This window comes from Camelus ferus, chromosome 8 (assembly GCF_009834535.1).
Source record: "Camelus ferus isolate YT-003-E chromosome 8, BCGSAC_Cfer_1.0, whole genome shotgun sequence".
Classification (NCBI taxonomy): domain Eukaryota; kingdom Metazoa; phylum Chordata; class Mammalia; order Artiodactyla; family Camelidae; genus Camelus; species Camelus ferus.
The window spans coordinates 50442841-50464056 of NC_045703.1; the positions used below are offsets into that span (position 1 = coordinate 50442841).

At 34.8% G+C, this 21216-nt stretch overlaps 1 protein-coding gene across 1 annotated transcript in view; it reads left to right on the top strand.

The window, feature by feature from the left end:
* Positions 1-21216, top strand: part of PEX7 (peroxisomal biogenesis factor 7) — a 72999-nt gene that overhangs the window by 14633 nt on the left and 37150 nt on the right. The window contains exons 5-8 of the mRNA XM_032485006.1: positions 351-459; positions 13953-14059; positions 15700-15813; positions 17339-17394. Coding sequence (XP_032340897.1) covers positions 351-459; positions 13953-14059; positions 15700-15813; positions 17339-17394 — 386 coding nt within the window. The remainder of the gene's footprint in view (positions 1-350; positions 460-13952; positions 14060-15699; positions 15814-17338; positions 17395-21216) is intronic.

The window sequence follows — 21216 nt, forward strand, 5'->3', positions numbered from 1 at the left end:
ACTGAAGTTTTTTCTTTTCTAGAACATACTTCTGTAGTTAGACAGTTAGACAGCGAATTTTCAGTTAGACAGCGAATTTTCTTTGCAAAATATACTAAAGCATTTATTAGAATTTTAAATTTTCTAATCTTTTAGCTTTTAAACTAATAATTAGCTCAGCATTAATTATTTTGGCCCCTTAAGTACCATCTTACTTCATATAAAAATAGACTTTAAAGAATTCCTTGACATATATATGTATATTGTGTGTGTATGTATATAAATACATATATATGATATATATATATTATATATAAAGGCATAAATTTGAATTTACCTCTTAAGTTCTTGATCTATTCATTTATTTTTAGTGGGATCCAACCGTTGGAAACTCTCTGTGCACCTTTAGAGGCCACGAAAGTGTCATTTATAGCACAATCTGGTCTCCCCACATCCCTGGTTGTTTTGCTTCAGCTTCAGGTGAGTGATTTACCTGAAGCCTTATTTGTAGGGAATGGTGGCCTTTCTTTCCCCAGTAGGTGGCGCTGTGTACCTTAAATTCAAAGGAGAAAAGACAACATTCCTGCTTGTACTCCTTAGACAATTTCATTGTTTCCCAGCCACTGGACAAGAATTAGTCAGGCCCAGGTTACTTTTTAGCAGTTACAACCACTTGATTTAACATGTTCCTTTTTGGTGAGATTAGAGATAAGGTACAAAGAGGTAAGGGACAGAGTGAGGGCTTTGGCATCAGACTTGATTGAATTTGGAAACTCTTCAGTGGCTGGTTGTGGGGCCTCAGGGCCTAAAGGTGATATGGTGAGTTTTCTCTTCAGTGATGTGGGCCTACGAATGTCTAATTTATGGGGTTGTTGTGAGGGCGAAATAAGGAAACACGGAAAATGTCTAGCACATAGTCAACCACCTTTGCTCGATATTTACTATCTTTTTAGGGATATTCTCTTTAGTTCTTTGCCACTAAGCCATAGCAAGAATGTGTTTGATATGATCTTTTTTTCTTACCATTTGCTTTTGATTTATGTCAGTAATTCTAAGATAAAGTAGATACTTACATTTATATGTCTATTTTTTTTGTAAAGTCATTTTATAGAAATTTAAAAATTACACTTTGTACTGTTTGCATAAAGATTTACAAATCTGGTTTATTGGCCGATTCAAAAATCATGTATTATCTGAACAATCTAACTCATATATGATTGGTAGAGAAACTTTGCTTAGTTTCTCTGTGGTGCCATTTAAAGCAGCCTGGTCTTCCTGCCAAATGGTCATTTAAATAGCTGTCCTCGTCTTCACCTACCCCTGGCTGCTCCTTGTCACTTTGCCTTCTTCTACACCCTGCAGCTCTGCCTTCAGAGCCCTTGTACGTTCACCCTTTTACCTTTTCTTTCCACCAGTCTAGCCTGTCACCCTTCTGTTGTCCTGACTTTACACCAACAGGTTCAATGGTGCGGTCCTCCCAGAGGGTGATGGGGGGAAGAAGCTGAGTCAGCAAGGAGAGTGCTCCCTTTCTGCCTGTGGTTAGAAAGTAGACTCATTTCCAGTGGGGACACTGTTGGAAGGCATTCAGAGTTATATTCACGTGGTTAAGAATATGGAATATTAATTCTTAGTGACGTTGTAATATCTGCCACCCCATGACTTTTTGTAATGTGAATTTTACAAGCACGACTATTAATGAACAAGTGTGGTTTAATTAATGATTAATTAATGATTAATGGCCTGTCTTGGGCAGATCATAACCAGTTACCAGTCTTTCAGAGTTGGAAACCAGTCTAGCTCTTTTTATTAGCCACTGAGCTGCTTTGCTTAAATGGCTTTGTCTTTGGTTTGTTTATCAGAACAAAGGTTGCTAAATCTGTGTAACAGTTATAAGAATGTGTAACACGTGTTAATTAATCATAAATATTTGTGGTGATTGACAAAATAATGTCAGCACTCTTTATTTCTTGCTGTTTTTATAACTTTCAAAATAAATTTATGAAGTAAAAACAGAAATAATATCGCAAATTATTCCTATTTAACCGTATACATGGTACGGAAATTCAAACAACACAGAAACGTGCCAAATAAAAAGTGAGTACGCCTTCCCCTCCTCCTGTGGGACCACTGTTAACATTTTCTTGTATTCCTCATAAAAACTCTTATGCTTTTTCCAGAATATATGTACAAAAATTAGAAATATTAATGGAATCTCTTGAGGGAAAATGTCAGATATCTTCAAAGGCTGAATTTGCTTAGTGATGTTAAGTTTTACATGCTTATAGCTATAAAACCTTTGCTGTTGTTGAATTTTGTACAGGACAATAATTTTGTGATTTTTGAGTCAGAAAATCTCTTTATTTTCAGATTTATTTTCCTCATTGAAAACATTGTTATTATAGCCGTATTATTTCTTAGTAGCCATATTCCAGTTTTACAGCTGAATTAAGTGAATCATACTACCATTCAGAAAGAATTCTTAGACTATAGTTTTAAATAAACTTGATGGAAAAAGAACATCCACCAACTATATTTTATGAACTATACACATATGAACTTATATATTTAGGTTTATGAAATTAAAACAAATCTAACATGGAAAAAGAGGTGCAGCATGTTTCTTTTATTTAATATACTGCCGGTAAACTTTTGGCTAAAGAAAGCTTTCTGAATACCGTTTTCTTCCTAAACACTCTAATTCTTTAATATATATTGCTTCACTTTTCTATTAGATAATTTGCGTGATGTATTGAGTGCCATTAATACTGTAAAAAGTGTAGAAATCAGACAAAGGTGAGCAGTTTAGATGGGGTGAGCAGGGGCACAGATCCTCTTGTAAGGCTGCTTCCTCGAGCCACTGTCACCTGCCTCCAGAGACATGTACTAGGAAGGAGAAACTGATATCTGCTCAGGGCATTCCAGTGAGGAATTACTAAATTAGCCCTTTTGGGGGGAATGTACACATAAAAATAATCAGTATGACACTAATTATTTTCAAATGTGTTTATTTCAGGGCAGCAACACCTTATAGATTAGACAGAACAATAACAGCAGCCTTCCCAGTCTCCATGATGTCAGTTTATTCTGATAATGAGAATTCTGATCGTGTCAAGGTGACAGTTATTTTAAGGTTCGAACCTTGAAATGGTTAACAGATGTGTCTCCTCAATCTTTTAGATGTTTGCCAATTTGATGAGTGAAAAATGAGATCTAATTGTTGTTTTGATTTACATATTTGATTACTAGGGGTAGTGAATACTTTCTGTACGTCAGTTGGGTACCACAGTTCTTTTGTGAGTCATATGTTCATGTCTTCGGCCCATTTTTTCTACTGAGAGCTCTTTGTTGTTGTTTTTCTGTATTGATGTATGAGCTCTTTCTATATTTAGGAATTAGTTTTCTGTCTCTTAAATCTGTTACAAATATTTTCCCACTTTTTCTGTCTTTTAACGTATTCATTTAATTTTAGTTTTTATTATATAAGCACTGAAATGTTTTGGTAGTCAAAACTTAATTTTTTGCTTGATTTGAGGTTTCTGGCTTTCATTTAAGATGAATAAGGAGTTGGCTCAGTGAGAAGTGAAAGGTCTTGGGTAGCATAACAAGAGAGAAAATTCCAGGCAGAGAGAACAGGATATTCAAAAGTAAGAACTTGATGCATTTGAGAAACTGGAAGAGGGCCAGAGGGGCTGTTGTCTAAGAGGAAAGGGTAGCAAAAATGAGGTTGGGATCATGGGCAGGGGCTCAGATCACACCTTGAGGGCTGGATTCAAGAGTCTAGATTTTATCCTGTGGACAGTGGGATGGCATTGAAGAGGTTTAAGCCGGGGGTGATATGATTGTGCTTGCATTTTTAAAGACTCACTTTGGCTGTCATATGGAGAGCAGTTTGGAGGTGAGCTGGAGTGGATGCAGGGAGGCCAATTTAGAGAGAGATGAAGGCATGGATAAGGATGGTGGCAGAAGGGGCGGAAGAAAGTAGGCTGCTTTGAGTGATATTTTGAGATGATTTTATAAGATGTGAAAGGTGAGAGAGGGATGAGTGAAGAATAAGTCCTAGATTCCTGGCAAGGACAAATTCAGGCATGGTAATGTCATAACTGAGATAAGGAATACATTTGAAAGAGAAGACTTTGAATTTGTTATAGAGCACATCGAGCCTGTGGGACACACGTATGGAGTTGTCAAGAACAGGTTGAGTTTGGAGCTGAGAAATCAGGCCTTATGATTAAAAATTGTGTTACTGGCTCATAAATGGGAACTAAAGCCACTGCAGTAGATCAGAGCACCCAGGAAAGACCAAATAGAAGCAACTTTAGACTAGAGCTCAGGTTGGCAAACTACTGCCCTCAAATCAAAATGACCCACTGACAGTTTGTGTAAATAAAGTTTTATTGGAACACAGTCATGCCCATACATTTGCATATTGTCTGTCTATAGCTGTTATCACACTAGTGGCAGAGTTGAGTAGTTATGACTGAGACAGAATGGCACTCAAAACCAGTAATACTGACTGTTGAGCCCTTTACAGAAAATGTTTGCTGACCCCAGGTATAAGTCTTAAGGAGTGATCAAGGAATTGAAGCTTTTTTGCACAGTCTGGTTGCTTAGGGAAGGAGAGAAGACAGTAGCAGGGGAGCGGGGAGTGCTTCCTGTGTTGTCTCCTTGTTTAGTTCCCCAGCATCTGAAGACCAGCAGTCGGTAGGATAGTTGTTCCTTTCTTGCGAATAAACTCTATCAGTGCCCTGAGATTGAGTTATGTTGAGTGAGTTCCACTGGAAATCGAATGTCACAGAAATCCTTTCCATTTGTTTATTATGTTTTTTAATTCTAAAAATTAAAAATGACCAGATGTCCCTGAGTTCTGAACTATTATAAGGTTGGAGAAACTCAGACGTGGAAACCTTCAGGTACATTGTGAACAGACAAATATGTCTGTTTTTTAATGATTAAGCAACTTTTTTAGATCCTAGGATAATGGTGAATAATAGTAACTTCAGTGTATAGATGTTCAGTTAATTCACAAAATGTTTTGTTCACTGGTTAGAATTTAATAGCATTGTTTTCTAGAATGAAGAAAGATACACTTATAAAATTATTACTATTATTTTTATAATTTCTAAGTTGTGTAAGTCATAGTTTTTTGATCCATAACCTGAATAAAATCTTTTTCAAAATATAAAGTCTTTAAAGATGGGTCTAGTAATATATTTTCCTTGTCAGATTTCCTTTTCCAAGCTTAAATTTCTTCTTTTTCAATTTTTCTGTGGCACAGCTAACCATAAGGCTGGGTGTATATTAAGTAAATGATAGCAATATTAATACACTCGTTTGAATTAACTAACCCTTTTGCCTGCATATATAACTTGCGTTAGTCATTATTATGCTTTTAATTTAGGTAAATGCTAATGTGTTTCATGTTGATAGTGAATCAAATCTGTAAGATGACTGCAGTTCAGCATAATGGTTATAATTCTACAATTGGTAAAGAGCCCTAATACAGAGACTATTAGTACAGGTTCAATTAAAATTCTTGTAAGGATATAAATTAGTTTGACATTAGCATCATTTTCTTAGGGCCTTTTATCCTACAGTTTGGCCTTACATCCTACAGTTTCAAAGGATTCATTTCAAACCCTGGAAGGAATTAGTCGTATGGAGTAGATCCATCTTCTGAATGAACTGAAACATACTTCCCTTCTAGTGAAACATGAAGACATGTCTGCTGGGAGTTCTAATTGGCAGCATTCATAACAAACTGGAATTAATAAGGAGTATAATTTTACATATTTGGAAAACTGTCAGTAAGTAAAACTCCTTGAATTACTGACAGATTTTTAAAAATTCCTTTCCCTTACTATTGTATGTAATTTTGTTAATTTATATTATTATTTAAAATCCTAAAATTGTCTTCATTTATTTTTAATTGTTCTTTTAATGACCATGACCAAATGTAAAATATGATAGTGACAAAACCATGAACTGATAGCAGCTGCATTTATTTAAATGTCAGGCAGAATTGTTTATAGTAGCCCTTTATTTGGGCTGAGTCATACATACCTCTTTGTCTTTCATTGGCCTTTTGTGTAGCCTGGTATACATAATATTTACTCTGGATGTTATATGTAGAATATTCAGTGCTTGAGACTGAATAGCAGAAAAAGATTAATTGTGTCTAGAGAGTTAACAGTATGATCACAAAACTTAACTCTCTGTACTTTATAAATAGAGAGTATATAAAAAGTCTTTTATCAACAGAATGTCCATTTGCTTTAATGGAAAAAACGACTGTTTAATGACATTACCTTCATGTGTTATATGAGAAAGAAATGTAAATGGTGGGTCATATCAGCCAGGATGTCTTTGGTTGAAAGTGAGAGAAATTCTGACCCACACTGCCTTAAGGAAGAAGATAACTTATTTGCTCACATGGTTGAAATATCCAGAATTACATCTGTCTGTGTACACCTGCCTGCATGTAGAGCTCAAAGAATGTTCTTGGTTTTTGTTCTGTGTTCTGTTAAGTTGGTTTCAGTATCAGGTACCAGGTGACAGCAAGATGGCAGTAGCTCCACCCTCTACATCCTTTCTTGTTTCTGTCCAGTAGGAAAAAGTGAGAGATTCCTTTTCAGACATCTAGGAAAGTTTCCTCTTCTCTCATCAGCTCTGATGGCCCGTGTGGATGTTCCTAAACTAATCACTGTGCCTGGGAGAGGAGGTTGTAATGTGTTGATTGGCGTGGACCTGGCTTAGCTCCTGCAGTTGGGAAGGGGAAATGGGAGAGACCGTGGTACCCAAACTGCATATACTGAGAATGGAATCTGAGAATCCTGGTTATCCAGACATAGGTGCATATGTTCTAGGGGGCCAATATTAACTGAATTGTCTGAACATTCAAGGCTTAAAATAAATCAGAAAGGGATTCAACAAAAAGCAAGCACTTGACCTCTGAGCTATAACCTATGTTCCTTTAAAAAAATTGAATACATTAAAGCCATTTTCTGCCGGCTTTTATGGTTCTGGAAGCTTATTAGAGGGTTTATTTATCAAGCATTTGACATTTTCCTAACTATTTCTTCATGATGATTTTCCAATATTAACCCACTTACTAAAATTGAAAAGATTTAAAGTTTTTCTTCCACGCTGTGGAAAGTGGGTTTGTGATACAGTCCAAGTTGGGGTAAGCGCTGAAGCTTAAGGGGGTGAAAGCGGCATCTGACTGCAGGGAGTCTAGCTCCAGACTCCTTGTCCCTGCAATCAGATGCCGTGTTCACCACTGTTACTGAATCTGGTCGTGCTACTCAGTCTCTGTCTCTTCACTCCTCATTTCAAAAATAAGGATGATGGAGGGGTGGGCAGGTATAGCTCCTGGAAGAGCAAGTACATGCTTAGCATGCACGAGGCCCAGGGTTCAGTCCCCAAAACCTCCATTAAAAAAATCAAATAAAAAATAAGGGTGATAATAGTACATGTGTCGTAGAGTTTTCTAGAAGATTAAGTGAGTTAATATAAGCAAAAGGTAAGGGCACTGTGAATGGCTCCTCTTATTATTAATGTATGTGCTCAGAATTCTTTGGAAGTGTAACCAAGGATCCTTGAGTTTGCCAAAGTTGGCTGGTCAGGGAAGATTTCCTGAGGAAACAGTGTTTAAACTGCTACCTTCTGAACAATTAAGAGTTAAGAGGTAAGTCGTGGGAAGCAAAAGGACAGGATGTGGAAAGAACAGGGCATATTTAAGGGACATCTGAATGGCATTTGCACATGTATGTTCTGTAAGAGTAAATAGCATATATCTGAGAACTAAAACTCTGAGAACAGAGTTTTTGAGTAACTTGCTCCAGGTAGAATCTGGAATGCCTGGTTGTGTAATAACGTACTAGTCCAGTGGTCCTGAAACCTGGCTAACCATCAGAGTTATTGGGGGAGCTGAAAAAACAGGAGAATTCTGTCCTTCATCTTAGTCCTACTGAGTCAGATACCTCTGAGGGGTATATTTTTTAATCACGGCAGTGGAATCTAGTCGATCAGCCTGATTTGGAAAGCACTGTACAAATCTGTGGTGTAGCTCTGTTTGAGATGCCAAATGAATAGCTTATTTCTGCTGATGTAATAGAAGTTGCATGTTTGTTTTCATAGAAATATACTCATCTCTTTTTTAAAACCACAAAATGGTTTCAGTGCTGAGCTCTGTGAGGAAGTGGTTTCTTTAGATTGAGAACTCAGTTTTTTCCCTCAGTTTTGTCAATTACAGCTTGAGTTATTTATGGTTGTTCTCAATTAATTCTCTTACTTTGTCTTCTTGCTTACAGACAGGAACTTACTATAAAACATACTGTAATCTTTGCGTAAAATCATCTCAACTGAAAAATTCATGGTTGTGGGACCCAAAGTTGTAAAATGTTTGTTTTTAAGAATATTACAAATAGTAGAAGCTTATATGCTAGGCAATCAAGATGTAGTTTTATGCCTCATCCTGTGGCACACGTATAGCCAATTATGTCATTCAACTGTTTGTAACAGTTTATATTTTAAGATAATACCTGAGAATATAGCATTTAAGTTTTTCCAGGAATTTAGTCACCTTCAAAGTTGTATGGAATTTGCAAATCTGGAATTAAATTTATCATTAGCTAAGTTAAGACAGACCAAAAAGGGAGAAGTTTCTTGAGCTTTAGGTCTTCCTTATTAGAGTTCTCTTAAGGACATTGGTTCTGTTTAGTTCATGAAAGCTGAATTAGTACAGAATTCCTATTTCTAAAGTATATGAGATGGAAGGGAAGACTATTTGAGCTCTTTACATAAAGAGGATTAATATGAAATAACCTTTCTTTTGAATCATGAAAACTAAATTATTGCTAGTACAGACTCCATGTAATTGCATAAATCATAGCCATGCCTGAATGTGTGGGGTCCTGTAGTCAAAAAATCCTCATTCTACTCTATTAAAAAAAAAGTCACATTACATCTGATAGGCATCTGGCATTTCAAATAAATTAAATTATTTGGGCCCAACATGCATCCTTTTGCTACTCATTTCACTTCACAGTTTCAGACTCAACGTTTACTCTCATTCTCCTCACCCAACTTCCTCTTAAGGCTGGACATAGTTGTAGCTAGCACTTCCTGTTCCATATTATGTACTTAAATCCACTGGTTCTGCTGCCAGTGGCAGGTCTGCAACTGATAAGAGAAGCTGGTAATGCAGGTGGGTCTGTGGCACTGTCACAGGGCCCTGATAAACGTCTGGCTGACAATGAAAGGCCAGTTGTCTGGAAAATGCAATTAAAAAAACAATATAAATATGGATGTCCTGGTGGCTAAAAGAGTTGAATGAGTCATGGTACCAGTTGGCCAGAAGGTCCCTCTCCTACCTGGAAAACAAAGTGATGCGGGTGATGAGCCCACCATGTGTAGCACAAGTGGAATTCTCAGCTCCTCCAGAGCAGTTCTCGCTTCTTTGTGCCCTTTGCATTAACTACAAGAGGGGACGACCTAAGCCATGGTCTTTTTAAAAAATGTAGCTTGAATATTCTGATGAGGAACCAAAATGTTGTCCCAGAGAAATTTGAAATAGGCATCCGTCCAGTCTTTGTTGTGGTTGCTTAACCTTTCATTGAGTATATAAGAGACATACAGGACAGGGCATAATCTTAAGTGTACAACACAATGAATGCAGCTGTGTACCAGCACCCAGGCCAAGAAACAGCATTCCCAGAGGGCCCCCCAGCATCCTTCCAGTCATTACATTACTCCACCCCCTACTCAAGGCTGACCACTGTCCTGCCTCCAAATAGCAGAGATGAATGTTACCTGTTTTTGCGTTTTCAAGTCTGGTTTCTTTTGCTCAACCTTATGTTTTGTGAGATTCACCCATATTGTTGCTAGAATAACAGTTACTTCTTAATCTCCTAGTCCACATTTATTGTAGTGTTTTGGTACTTTAAATCATTCACACACCCATAAAGTGTAATTGTTAGAAATATAATTACTAGGATGAACTCAAGCTCATTGAACTTTAAACAGTGCTGTAGTCATGGTTCTAACAGGCTTTGCAGTTTCAGACCTGATATGAAATATATGCTTTTGAGAGCTAGTATATATCATGTAGGTATTTCCTGTGTTTCAGTTGACACCTTGTGCTGAATCAAATGTTCTTCTCTGGAGCTAGACTTTTTAACTCTGAAGCTTCAGGTGAATCCCATTCACTATCTCCACAATGATCGCCTTTGCCTACAGATGGTAGAACTTGCTCAATCTCAGGTCTTTGTAGAATTTATTGAAAAGCAATCCCAGAAGGGGAAGGGGTGCTTGAATGGCCCCAGGACACATTCTCTGTCTCTAATCTGGACTTTTCTCCACTTGTTGATTTGACTCTGCAGGCCAGCTTTCTCCTTACGGCGAAACACATGACCACCAGCAGCCCCTCAATTTTATAACTTGTGAATTCTGCTATGAGAGAGAGACTGCTATCATTCTTTCAGTGATAGGTCAGAAAAATTCCAAGTACCTACTTTTGACCCGTCCAGCTGTGGTAGGGACAGAGAATGAGATACTGTGACTGGCCTTGCTTACACCTGTCCTTGGCCAGTCAGCTGTGTTGAGCCATAGATCTTTCTAGAATCACATGGTGAAAAGAAGATGTTGTTCCTAGAAGGCTATTGCTGGGCTGACCAAGCTCCAGACATCCACATCACCCTGCTTTAAACACTGAAGTTTAGGGGAGGTCATGAAAGATCATTTTATCAAAGCTGCTTAGAATTCTGAAACAAATGCTACTGACTGGTGGCTAGACTATAGTCAGAGTGATTATAATTAGGACCCCTGAAATTTTTGGAGCTCTAGTCTGTACCAATTCTGAACAGTTTCTATTGGTACTTTCAAGCTCATCACTCCCTCTCATCCTCACCATCCCTAGCCAGATTCAAGATGTTAGTTACTCTCTTTCATTAGAGTGGTTTTCAACCTTTTGTAAAGTAGGGAGGATGGTGTTTTTATATTTTATTTTAGTTTTTCAAAAAACCCCATCAAACTGCATTACCGTATCACTAAGTTGAGAATTAAGAGTAGTTGTCGGGGTGTTTTTAAATTAAGAAAATATTTAGGGGAGGGTATAGCTCAGTGGTAGAGTATGTGCTTAGCATGCATTAGGTCCTCGGTTCAATCCCTAGAACCTCCATTAAAATTTTTTTTTAATAAATAAATAAATAAATAAACCTAATTACCCCCCCCCAATTTTAAAAAGTCTTTGTATCTCACACACAAGACAAAAGCACCTATTTATGAATCTATAAAAATGTAGTAAAAGTAGTAGCAAAACACACTACAGGGATGTACACCAGAGTCCATCACTGTGGTGGCCTCTGGGCAAGGAGGATGGGGAATGGGATTGGAAATACAATAGAGGTTTCAACTTTATTTGTTGTGTTTATTACCTTTTATTACCTTTACCTCTAAAGTAACTCTGGAGCAAATGTGACAGACTGTCGTGTGTTTGTGTGTGTGTGTGTGTGTGTGTGTGTGTGTGTGTGTGTGTGTGTGTGTGTGTGTATGTGTGTGATTAAAAATTTCCCCAGTTTATAGAAAGAGCTAATATATAAATTGAAAGAATAATTCCACAAGACTCAGCCAACATTGATTATGTGGTGCTTTTCCTCCAGCAACATTAGGAAGCAGCATAGTGTAGTCGTAGTTCACTCGGGCTGGGGAACCAGGTGGCCTGCCTGGGTTCCGGTTCCAGGTCCTGATTCCATCGCTTGCTATCTTGGCAAGTTACTTTATTTCCGTATGTTTCAGTTTCCTCATTTGTAATTACCACAGGAATTACTTTTTATATTATCAAAAGTTCTACATCATTTGCTGTGATGTTTTTAAAAAGTTAATATATTTGTCCCTTGGTATCTGTCGAGGATTTTTTCCAGGATCCTCCCTGATTACCGAGATCCCTGGATGCTCAAGTCTCTTATATAAATTGTCATCGTATTTGCATATAACCTATGCACATCCTCCGGTACTTTAAATCATCCCTAAATTATTTATAATACCTAACACAATGTAAATGCTATGTAAATAGTTGTAAATACAACATAAATTCTGTGTAAATAGTTGCCAGCACAGCAAATTCAAGTTTTGCTTTTTGGAGCTTTCTGGAATTTTTCTTTCTCAAATATTTTCTGTTCATGGTTGGTTGAATCCACAGATTCAGAACCTATGGGTATGGAGGGCCAACTATACATATAAAATGCTTAGACCAGCATTTGGCATATAGGAAGCACTCAATAAATACGAGTTATTATTTGTTATTAATAGGGATAGGAATGATTTCTAATCATGGGTATGTTTTGTTATTTTAATCTATTTTTTAAAAAATTTATCTCATTTCAACTTTATAAGGCAGAGTTTTGTTGTTGTTGTTTTTGGGGGGTCTTGTTTGTTTTTATTGAAGAATGGTTCACATATAATATTACATAAATTACAGTTGTACAATATAGTGATTCACAATTTTTAAAGGTTATACTCCATTTATAGTTATTATAAAATCTTGGCTATATTCCTCATGTTTTATAATATATCCTCGTATTTTATTTTATACCTAGTCGTTTGTACATCTTAATCCCCTACCCCTGTTTTGTACCAACCCTGCCTCCCCCCGCTCCACTGGTAACCACTAGTTTGTTCTCTGTGAGTCGATTTAAGGCAGGTGTTTTATTATAGGTAAGGAACATGAGAATCTGGGATGTTAAGTAACTTGACTAGACATGAAAAGCTACTAAATGATTGAGCTGAATTAGAACCAAGCTCTGGAACTCCAAAGCCCCCATTCTTAACCTCTGCATTTCATTACCACCAGCAATTTAATTTTTATCTTTCTTAAGCAACTTGCAAAGAAATCAGAAAAACATTGTCAAAAGTTGTTGAATTTAGTTAAATGACCTATGATTTAGAATTGGGACTCTAGGAAAATATGTGCAGATAACCAAAGGAAACTTTTAAAATTGAGCATTTTTATTTACCATATATTAGAGTATCTACCATGTGCTAGAGACCGTATTTGTGCTTTGCAGAAACTTTGTTACACTAAAGTCTTGCGCCATCCTGCATGTAGGCATTCTGTTTCTTTTTTAGGGATGAGGAATCAGTCTCAGAGACACTGTGTAACTTGTACAGAGTCACACAACTACTAAATGGAATCAAGATCATGACTACCATCACACCGCAGACTTTTTTTTTTTCATTAAGCTGAACTAGCTTTCTTGCATAATCAGTTATTGTTTGTAATTTACTTTTGATGTAGATACACATATATTCTGGGTTTTTCATCTGATCATTTTGTCATTTCCTCATAGTTTACAAAATTGAAGGCAAACAGCATATAAAACAATCAGGGTTGACTTTGTGCAGCTATGTGATATAAATCATTTTTGTAATAATTCAAAGTATAATCCTTAAATTTCCTCAACTTTTTTTCCAAGGTGAAAAATATACATCTGGATGGCCTATTAAAATAAAATAAATGTAAAAGCTGAGATTTCAAAATACCCATTTTGACTTGGTAGACTTTGCTCACATTTAACTGTAAAACTGTTACCATTTTATTTCTTGTGGTACATGCTGGTATTGGGTGCTTAACTTTATTTTCAAGAATCAAGGATTTTCAGGGCCTTTTCCTATCCTGAAGAAAAATGCATTGGGTATGTTTTCAGTCATTGCTGGGCTTGTCTCAGTGTGAGATTCAGATTTTCCTGCTTTGAGTAGATTTAAGATCATTATCATGTTGCCTTATTTTTCTGTAGTTCATCACTTTTAGTAATTCTTATGCATTATTATAGTATAAAAACAGTGTATCTGTATATTTGATATATGGATGGAAGTCTCCTGGCAGTGAAAGTGGTATGTTTTCCCTTGACTCGTCATCATCATGGATACTGAACATCCAAGTGGCGTTATGGAAAGTGATCATCTTCCTCTTTCACCAGGTGATCAGACTCTGAGAATTTGGGACGTGAAGGCAACTGGAGTCAGAATTGTGGTTCCAGCCCATCAGGCAGAAATTTTGAGTTGTGACTGGTGCAAATATAATGAGGTACCCTGTCTGGCTCTGTCCTGAGTTGCCAAGCCCTCCCTAATGTTGAGATGTTTTAGATTTTATTTATCTTTGTTTATGTGGCCTTTGGTAGTGTTTATGGACCATTAAGTTAAATTCAATCCCTTTCATTTCTAATTGATGATTGTGAGTGACCTGCATTAGCATTAATTGGATTTAAGTGGACATAAAACAAGCAGAATAAGAAACAGAAATTCTCAAAGTTCAACAGTGCAGCCTTACTTGTTTGTTTGGGAAACTGCTTTACAATTTATGTAATTTTTTTTCTTTATTGCTCTTAACCCTGTGCATTTGTATCAGCTTTTGCTTTCATTTCTTGTTCACTTTGCTAGTGAGGCTGCTGAACTATTTGCAACTTGATTTTTAATTTGACGGTCCATTAGTTTTTAAAATTTTCTGTTTCCCTTGTAAGCCTAACCAGGCTTCAATGCTTCTTTAAGATAGTAGTGTCCATTTATAACCTTTTGCAAAGCTTTAGCTAACCATATAAGTATAAGAATTAGATATAGAAATGGATTAAATATGTGTTGATATGCTGTTTAAGTACATTCGTGTACCTGGAATGGTCTGTTGACTATGACAAATAAGTATAACATATACCTTTTTTCCCCCCAATTTTAAATTAATTACCAAAAGAGAACATTGCATTGACTGAGTTCTTTAAATAAAAAGAAAATAGATTAAAAGAAAATGTAATACATAATTCAATAATAATACTTGATTTTAGTAAAATTTTCAGTGCTGATGACTATAGTTCAAAACTCACTCATCATAAATGAATTTTCCAAATGGAAAAATAAAATCGTGAACTACATGTTATACTTCTGGAAATTCTAAAAAGGTACTGATATACACTTGAGAGTGGTTTAAAATTTAAAAAAAAACTTTGAAGTTTTTTTTTCAAATAAGCTTACATCGAAGCCCAACACATTCAGACAGTGAATTACTGCTCTGGGTGATGTGGAATGGGGCTGAGTGTGGACCTGGCTCTTGGACTATTGAGCCAGAATCTCTGGACTCATCTCGGGTTCTAGATAGCAGAATTTGTAAAACCTGACAAGATAGGAGACTTACCATTTTTGCATATATTCTCAGATAGAATTAGATTTTATATTAAGACATGGCCAATGAGAGTTGAGAACGATGGTTGATTTAGATTTAGAAAAACATATAAAAATTTAATTTATACCCTTCATGCTTTCAAATATTCGTAATTAGCAGTCCCTTTGCCTTTTAATGCCTAGTAAAACTTAGAGCATGCTGCAGAGAAAGGTGGGCTTCTTTGTCAGGTATAATTCTTAATATGTTAATGTACTTATTAACACTATTACAAGTAGATTGAAAAATCTACAGTACTGTTTGAGACTATGCCTTTTTCTGTTGTGTATAGTGTTCCATCATATACATAAAGCATACTGAGTTCCTTTTTTTCAAATCATACTAATTTTTGCTTCTTGGTGTATGTTTTGATTCCTTTCTCTACTGTTATATAACTTTTCAAGAGTGACTCCTGAATTCAGATTAAATAAGTACCAGAAATAGATATGGTTTCTAGTAGGAAATGGGTACAGCTTAACCACAAAGATGTCACAGTTTACTTTTCTCTGAATTGTTTTCAGAATTTGCTGGTGACGGGAGCAGTTGATTGTAGTTTGAGAGGCTGGGACTTGAGGAATGTACAGCAACCAGTATTTGAACTTCTTGGTCACACCTATGCTGTTAGGAGAGTGAAAGTAAGTTTTTATCTTTTCTTTTTATACATAGAACAAAAATATAGATATAAATACCATCAATGAAGTATATGTAAATGGTGTTCAGGGGCTGGGGTTATCGATTCTTTCTTATGCATGGTTTTGTTGTCCAATTAGTGATTATGAACATTGAAAGCTAAAATTAGGTAAAATATTTGAATAATTATTGAATGAGTTGGAACAATGTAGTCAGTCAGTACTTACAATTAAATAAAAATGTTTTTCTCATTCTATCATCCCCATCTACTATTACTTTAATATTTTTAAACTATAGTAATTTACTCTTAGTATTATATTCTTTATAATTTTCTATTCAGTGGAAGGATGTCACTTTACTTTGTTGAAACTCATACAGAGAGATGGTTAATTCTCTTTTCCCCAGCATGATTGTATGTATGAATGTTTACAAAGTTTAGGGTATAGAAAATTTTCCACTTTGTAAACAGCAGAGGATGAGGTAACTTCTTTCTGCTGCTCTCCCCAATTTTGTCAGGTTCTGAAGTGACGTAAGTTAGTTTCCCAGCTTCTATTTAGGTAAATTTTGCTAAGTCACTGTGGAAAACATCTTATTAAAAGACATCTCCCAATTTCATTCTTTGTGCTTTACATTAAGGGTAAGAATGTACTTTCTAATCTTTTCATTAAGATAATTATATTATTCCTATTTTAAAAATTCTAAATTGCGGTTAATATTTTAAATTTTGCTGGTTACAATTCAACATATGAGAAACAGTGCCTGTTTTATTTTTTTAAAATGGCACCCAGGATTTAGTAGTTAAAAAAATATTTTCTCCATATATTTCATTGTGCTTCTGAGAATGAAATAGGGTAGGTAATGTAGTGAAAGTATTTCACAAATTATAAAGCGCATTCAAATGTAATTATATATATGTATATAACCACTCAAGCACTGGTAAGAAAAACACTGAAGAAATAAAATTGCAAAGCATAACCTATTAAAGCATGTTTATTATTTATATAAAATACTGTCTTTAAATTTGTGGTTTTTGACCTTGATATCATTAGCTATGATATACATACAAGAAAATTATTTAAAATTGTTTAACATTTGAATGTTTATTTGATATTTGTGGTAATGGCGATCATAATATGTATTCATAAAATTGGTAAATTACATAATTATATATATGTAGTATCTTAAATCTCTTGTATTTTTAGGACTCCTTTTTGGATAGCCAATATGAAATTGTATTTTATTTTTCCAGAATAACAACATTTTGGGAATATTCTAAAATAAACTCTAAAAGTCTTGAGAGATGACTTTCTTTGAAGAATGTGAAAACAACTATTTTTCCTGTAGATGGGTATTTAAGTCTAGAAGCTTTTTGCCTTGAATTGAAGCATATAAGGTTTGGAAAAGCATGATTTTAAGTGACAGTCTTGACTAAACTTTAATTTATTATAATGTTCATGAGAATGACCACATGAGATAGCATGTTATAATTACAGTTAACCCCAGAAAGTTTTTTGTTTTTGATTTTTGTAGTTTTCACCATTTCATGCTTCTGTGCTGGCCTCTTGCTCCTATGATTTTACTGTAAGGTCAGTGGTTTTTGATATATTTCAGTGTGAAATATCAAGTAGCATTTGCATCTTTGCAGCTTTTATGAAGGATAATGTGTTTGTCTTACTAATATAAAAATAATACGGGCTGGGCACATTTGAATATTTGCCCCTGGGATTAGTATTTTATTTTTCTGTTATTATGATCTGGCCACATATAGGAATAAATTCTTTACTATTTAAAGATTAGCCTGGTTACTCTATTTAAAATTCCTTTCCTGACAGTTGTTCCTAGAGTAATATCTTCCTATGCTATAGATTGAATAGCCAATATCTTTAAAATTTTGATTTTAAAAACTGTGACATTTTATTTCTTCAGGTTTAATTATAGGCTAAGGCTATAGGCTGTTAAGGCTAAGATTGTTATAGATGAAAACAATCAGCATGAGTGTATGTGTGTTTGTGAATAGTATATATGTAACTGTGTATGTATGTGTGTATACATGTGTATCTATGTATGAATATATCTATCTGTATTCATATTCCCATTTCTAATCCCACACCACACAGGGTTCATTCTACTTTTTCTCCTTTTCCAAATTTATGACCTCTGATTCTTATTGTTCACAATACATTTACCTATTTGCTACCTTACAATGCTCAGAAAGTAGTTTGGAAATCACTGTATATCAGTTCATAGAGATCTTTTTCATTCTGCATAATACTCCGTTATGTGGCTATGCTATACTTTATTTAGCTACTCTCCCATATATGGGCATTTAGCTTGTTTCATATATTTTATAAATGAATAAATGACTTTGTATATATGTATGTTCACATCACTAGAGAATTAATTTCAGAGTCTACTCCTGGAAGTGGGATTGCTGGATTAAAAGGTAAATACACACACACACATATATGTACATAAACATATACACACACATACACACACAAACCATATAAACATATATATATATATATATATGATTCTGTTAGATATTACCAAATTCCCATCCATAAGAAATATACTCGTTCCCATCCCACGTGTCAACATTTGAAAGCACCTGTTTCTCTATTATCTAAAGATTATTGATTCTTTAGGAGTTTCCAAGTTCATGATCATATCATCTGCAAATAAAGGTGGTTTTACATCTTCAGTTCCAGTTCTGATGCCCAAACATGAGGATGTGTGTATCTTTTTGAGTTAATGTTTTTATTTTCTTCAGCTGAATACCCAGAAGTGGAATTGATGGATCATATGGTATTCTATTTTTAAATTTTTGAGGAACCTCTATACTATTTTCCATAGTGGCTACATGACTTTACATTCCCACCAACAAGGATTCCCTTTTCTCCGCATTCTTGCTAACACTTAATTATTTCTTGCCTTTTGTGATAGCCATCCTAACAGTTTTGAGGTGATATTGTAGTTTTGATTTGCATTTTTCCAGATAAATGATGTTGAGCACCTTTTCATGTACCTATTGGCCATCTATATGTCTTCTTTGGGAAAATGTCTATTCAGATCTTCTGCCCCTTTTAAAAATGGGATAATTTGTTTTCTCACTGTTGAGTTGTGTAAATTCTTTATATATTTTGGATATCAGTCCCTCGTTAGAGATATGTTTTGTGAATATTTTCTCCCATTCAGTAGGTTGCCTTTTCATTTTGTTGCTGGCTTCCTTTACTGTACAGAAACTTTTCAGTTTGATGTAGTCCTACTTGTTTCTTTTTGCTGTTTTTGCTCGCTTTTGGTGTCAGGTCTAAAAAATCATCACCAGGACTTATGTCAAGGAGCTTACTGCCTGTATGTTCTTCTAGAAGTTTTATGGTTTCAGGTCTTACATTCAAGTCTTTAATCCATTTTGAGTAAATTTTTGTGTATGTTGTAAAATAATGGTCCAGTTTCATTCTTCTCTATGTGCCTGTCCATTTTTCTAATGCTATTTATTAAAAAGGCTGTCTTTTCCTTGTTGTTTATTCTTGGCTCCTTTGTTGTAAATTGATTTATCATATAAGTGTGGGTTTATTTCTGAGCTCTCTGTTCTGTTCCATTGATCGCTGTGTGGTTTTATGCCAATACCATACAGTTTCAATTACCATAGCTTTGTAATGCGTTGAAGTCAGGAAGCATGAAGCCTCCATCTTTGTTCTTCTTTCTCAAATTACTTTGGCTATTCAGGGTCTTTTGTGGTTCCATACAGATTTTAGGATTGTTTGTTCTATTTCTGTAAAAAATGCCGTTGGAAGACCAATCATTCCCAACAGTAAAAAGCTAGAAGCTTTTCTTCTAAAATCAGGAACAAGACAGAGATGCCCATTCTTACCGCTTTTATTCAACATAATATAGGAAGTTCTACCCAGAACAATTAGACAAGAAAAAGAAATAAAAGGCACCCAAATTTGAAAAGGAGAAGTAAAGTTGTCACTATTTGCAAATGACATGATATTACATCTAGAAAACCCTAAAGACTTCATAAAAAACTGCTAGAACTAATAAACAAATTCAGTAAAAGTTGCAGGATACAAAACCAATACACAAAAATTAGTTGCATTTCTATATACTAATAGCGAGCTATCAGAAAGAGAAATTAAGAAAACCATCCCATTTATAATTGCATCGAAAAGAATAAAATACCTAGGAATAAATTTAATATAGCAAGTGAAATACATATATGTTGAAAACTACTGAAATTAATGAAAGAAATTAAAGAAGACACAAATAAATGGAAAAATATTCCATGCTCATGGATTGGAAGAATTAATATTGTTTTTTTTAATTGTTTCAAATTTATTGATGAAAAACATTATGATCAAATAAATAATTTCTAATACTTTTTTTAGTAGTAGAAATCTTTCATTAAAGGAAATCTTTAATAGATGGTTAAAATGTAAAATATGTGGCAAGAGGAGTTACTGCTTTTGGTTGAAGAGTTGTTGAGAGTCTTGGACATCCCGCATTGATTCATTTCTTTTAATTAAGAAATTTTTTACCTTTTAGCCTTTGAACTATAGTAACTTAACATCATAGTAACTTAACCCCAAGGCTACAAATTTCTCAATTTGAAAGACAGTAATTTTTTCCTCCACAGGTCACAAAAGCAACATTTAACAAGACTTTTATTTCCCTCTCATCTAATAAGAAGAAAATTAAACCATAAAGTTCCTACATTTTCCCTACTTGCATCTATTTTTGTTTTTGTTTATTTATTTATTCTATGCTGGAATTTATTCTATGCTTTTGACCTATTTGTCTATCTCTATGTTAATATCATACTGTGTATGTTAATAACTAGCTTTATAATAAATCTTGAAGTCATGTAGTATATAGTCTTTCAACTTTGTTCTTCCACATTTGTTCTTTTGGGTATTTTAAGTCCTTTATGATTCTGTACCAATTTTAGAATCAGTGTCTCAATTTCTAAAAAAAAAAAATCTTCAAAACAAATAGCAACAATAAAAAACAAACTAAATACTCTGCTGAGATTTTGATTGTGATTGCACTGACACTACAGATTAATGTGTTGTGTTTTTTCATTTCCATTAAAATTAAAAGACTTTAATTTCTCATTAGATTTCTTCTTTGGCCCATGTGTTATTTAGAAGTCTATTCTTTAGTTTCCAAATGTGTGGGGATTTTCCTGATATATTTCTATTACTTTTTTCTAATTTCCATTATGTTCAGATAATATTCATCTTCCGACTTGAATACATTTTAAGTTTTGTGATGTTTTATGGACTGGAATACATTTCCATGTGGACTTGAAGTTAGTGCATATTCTGCTGCTGTTGGGTGAAGTGTTCTATAAACATAAATTACGTGAATTTGTTTCTTAATATTGTTTAAGTCTTCCATATTCT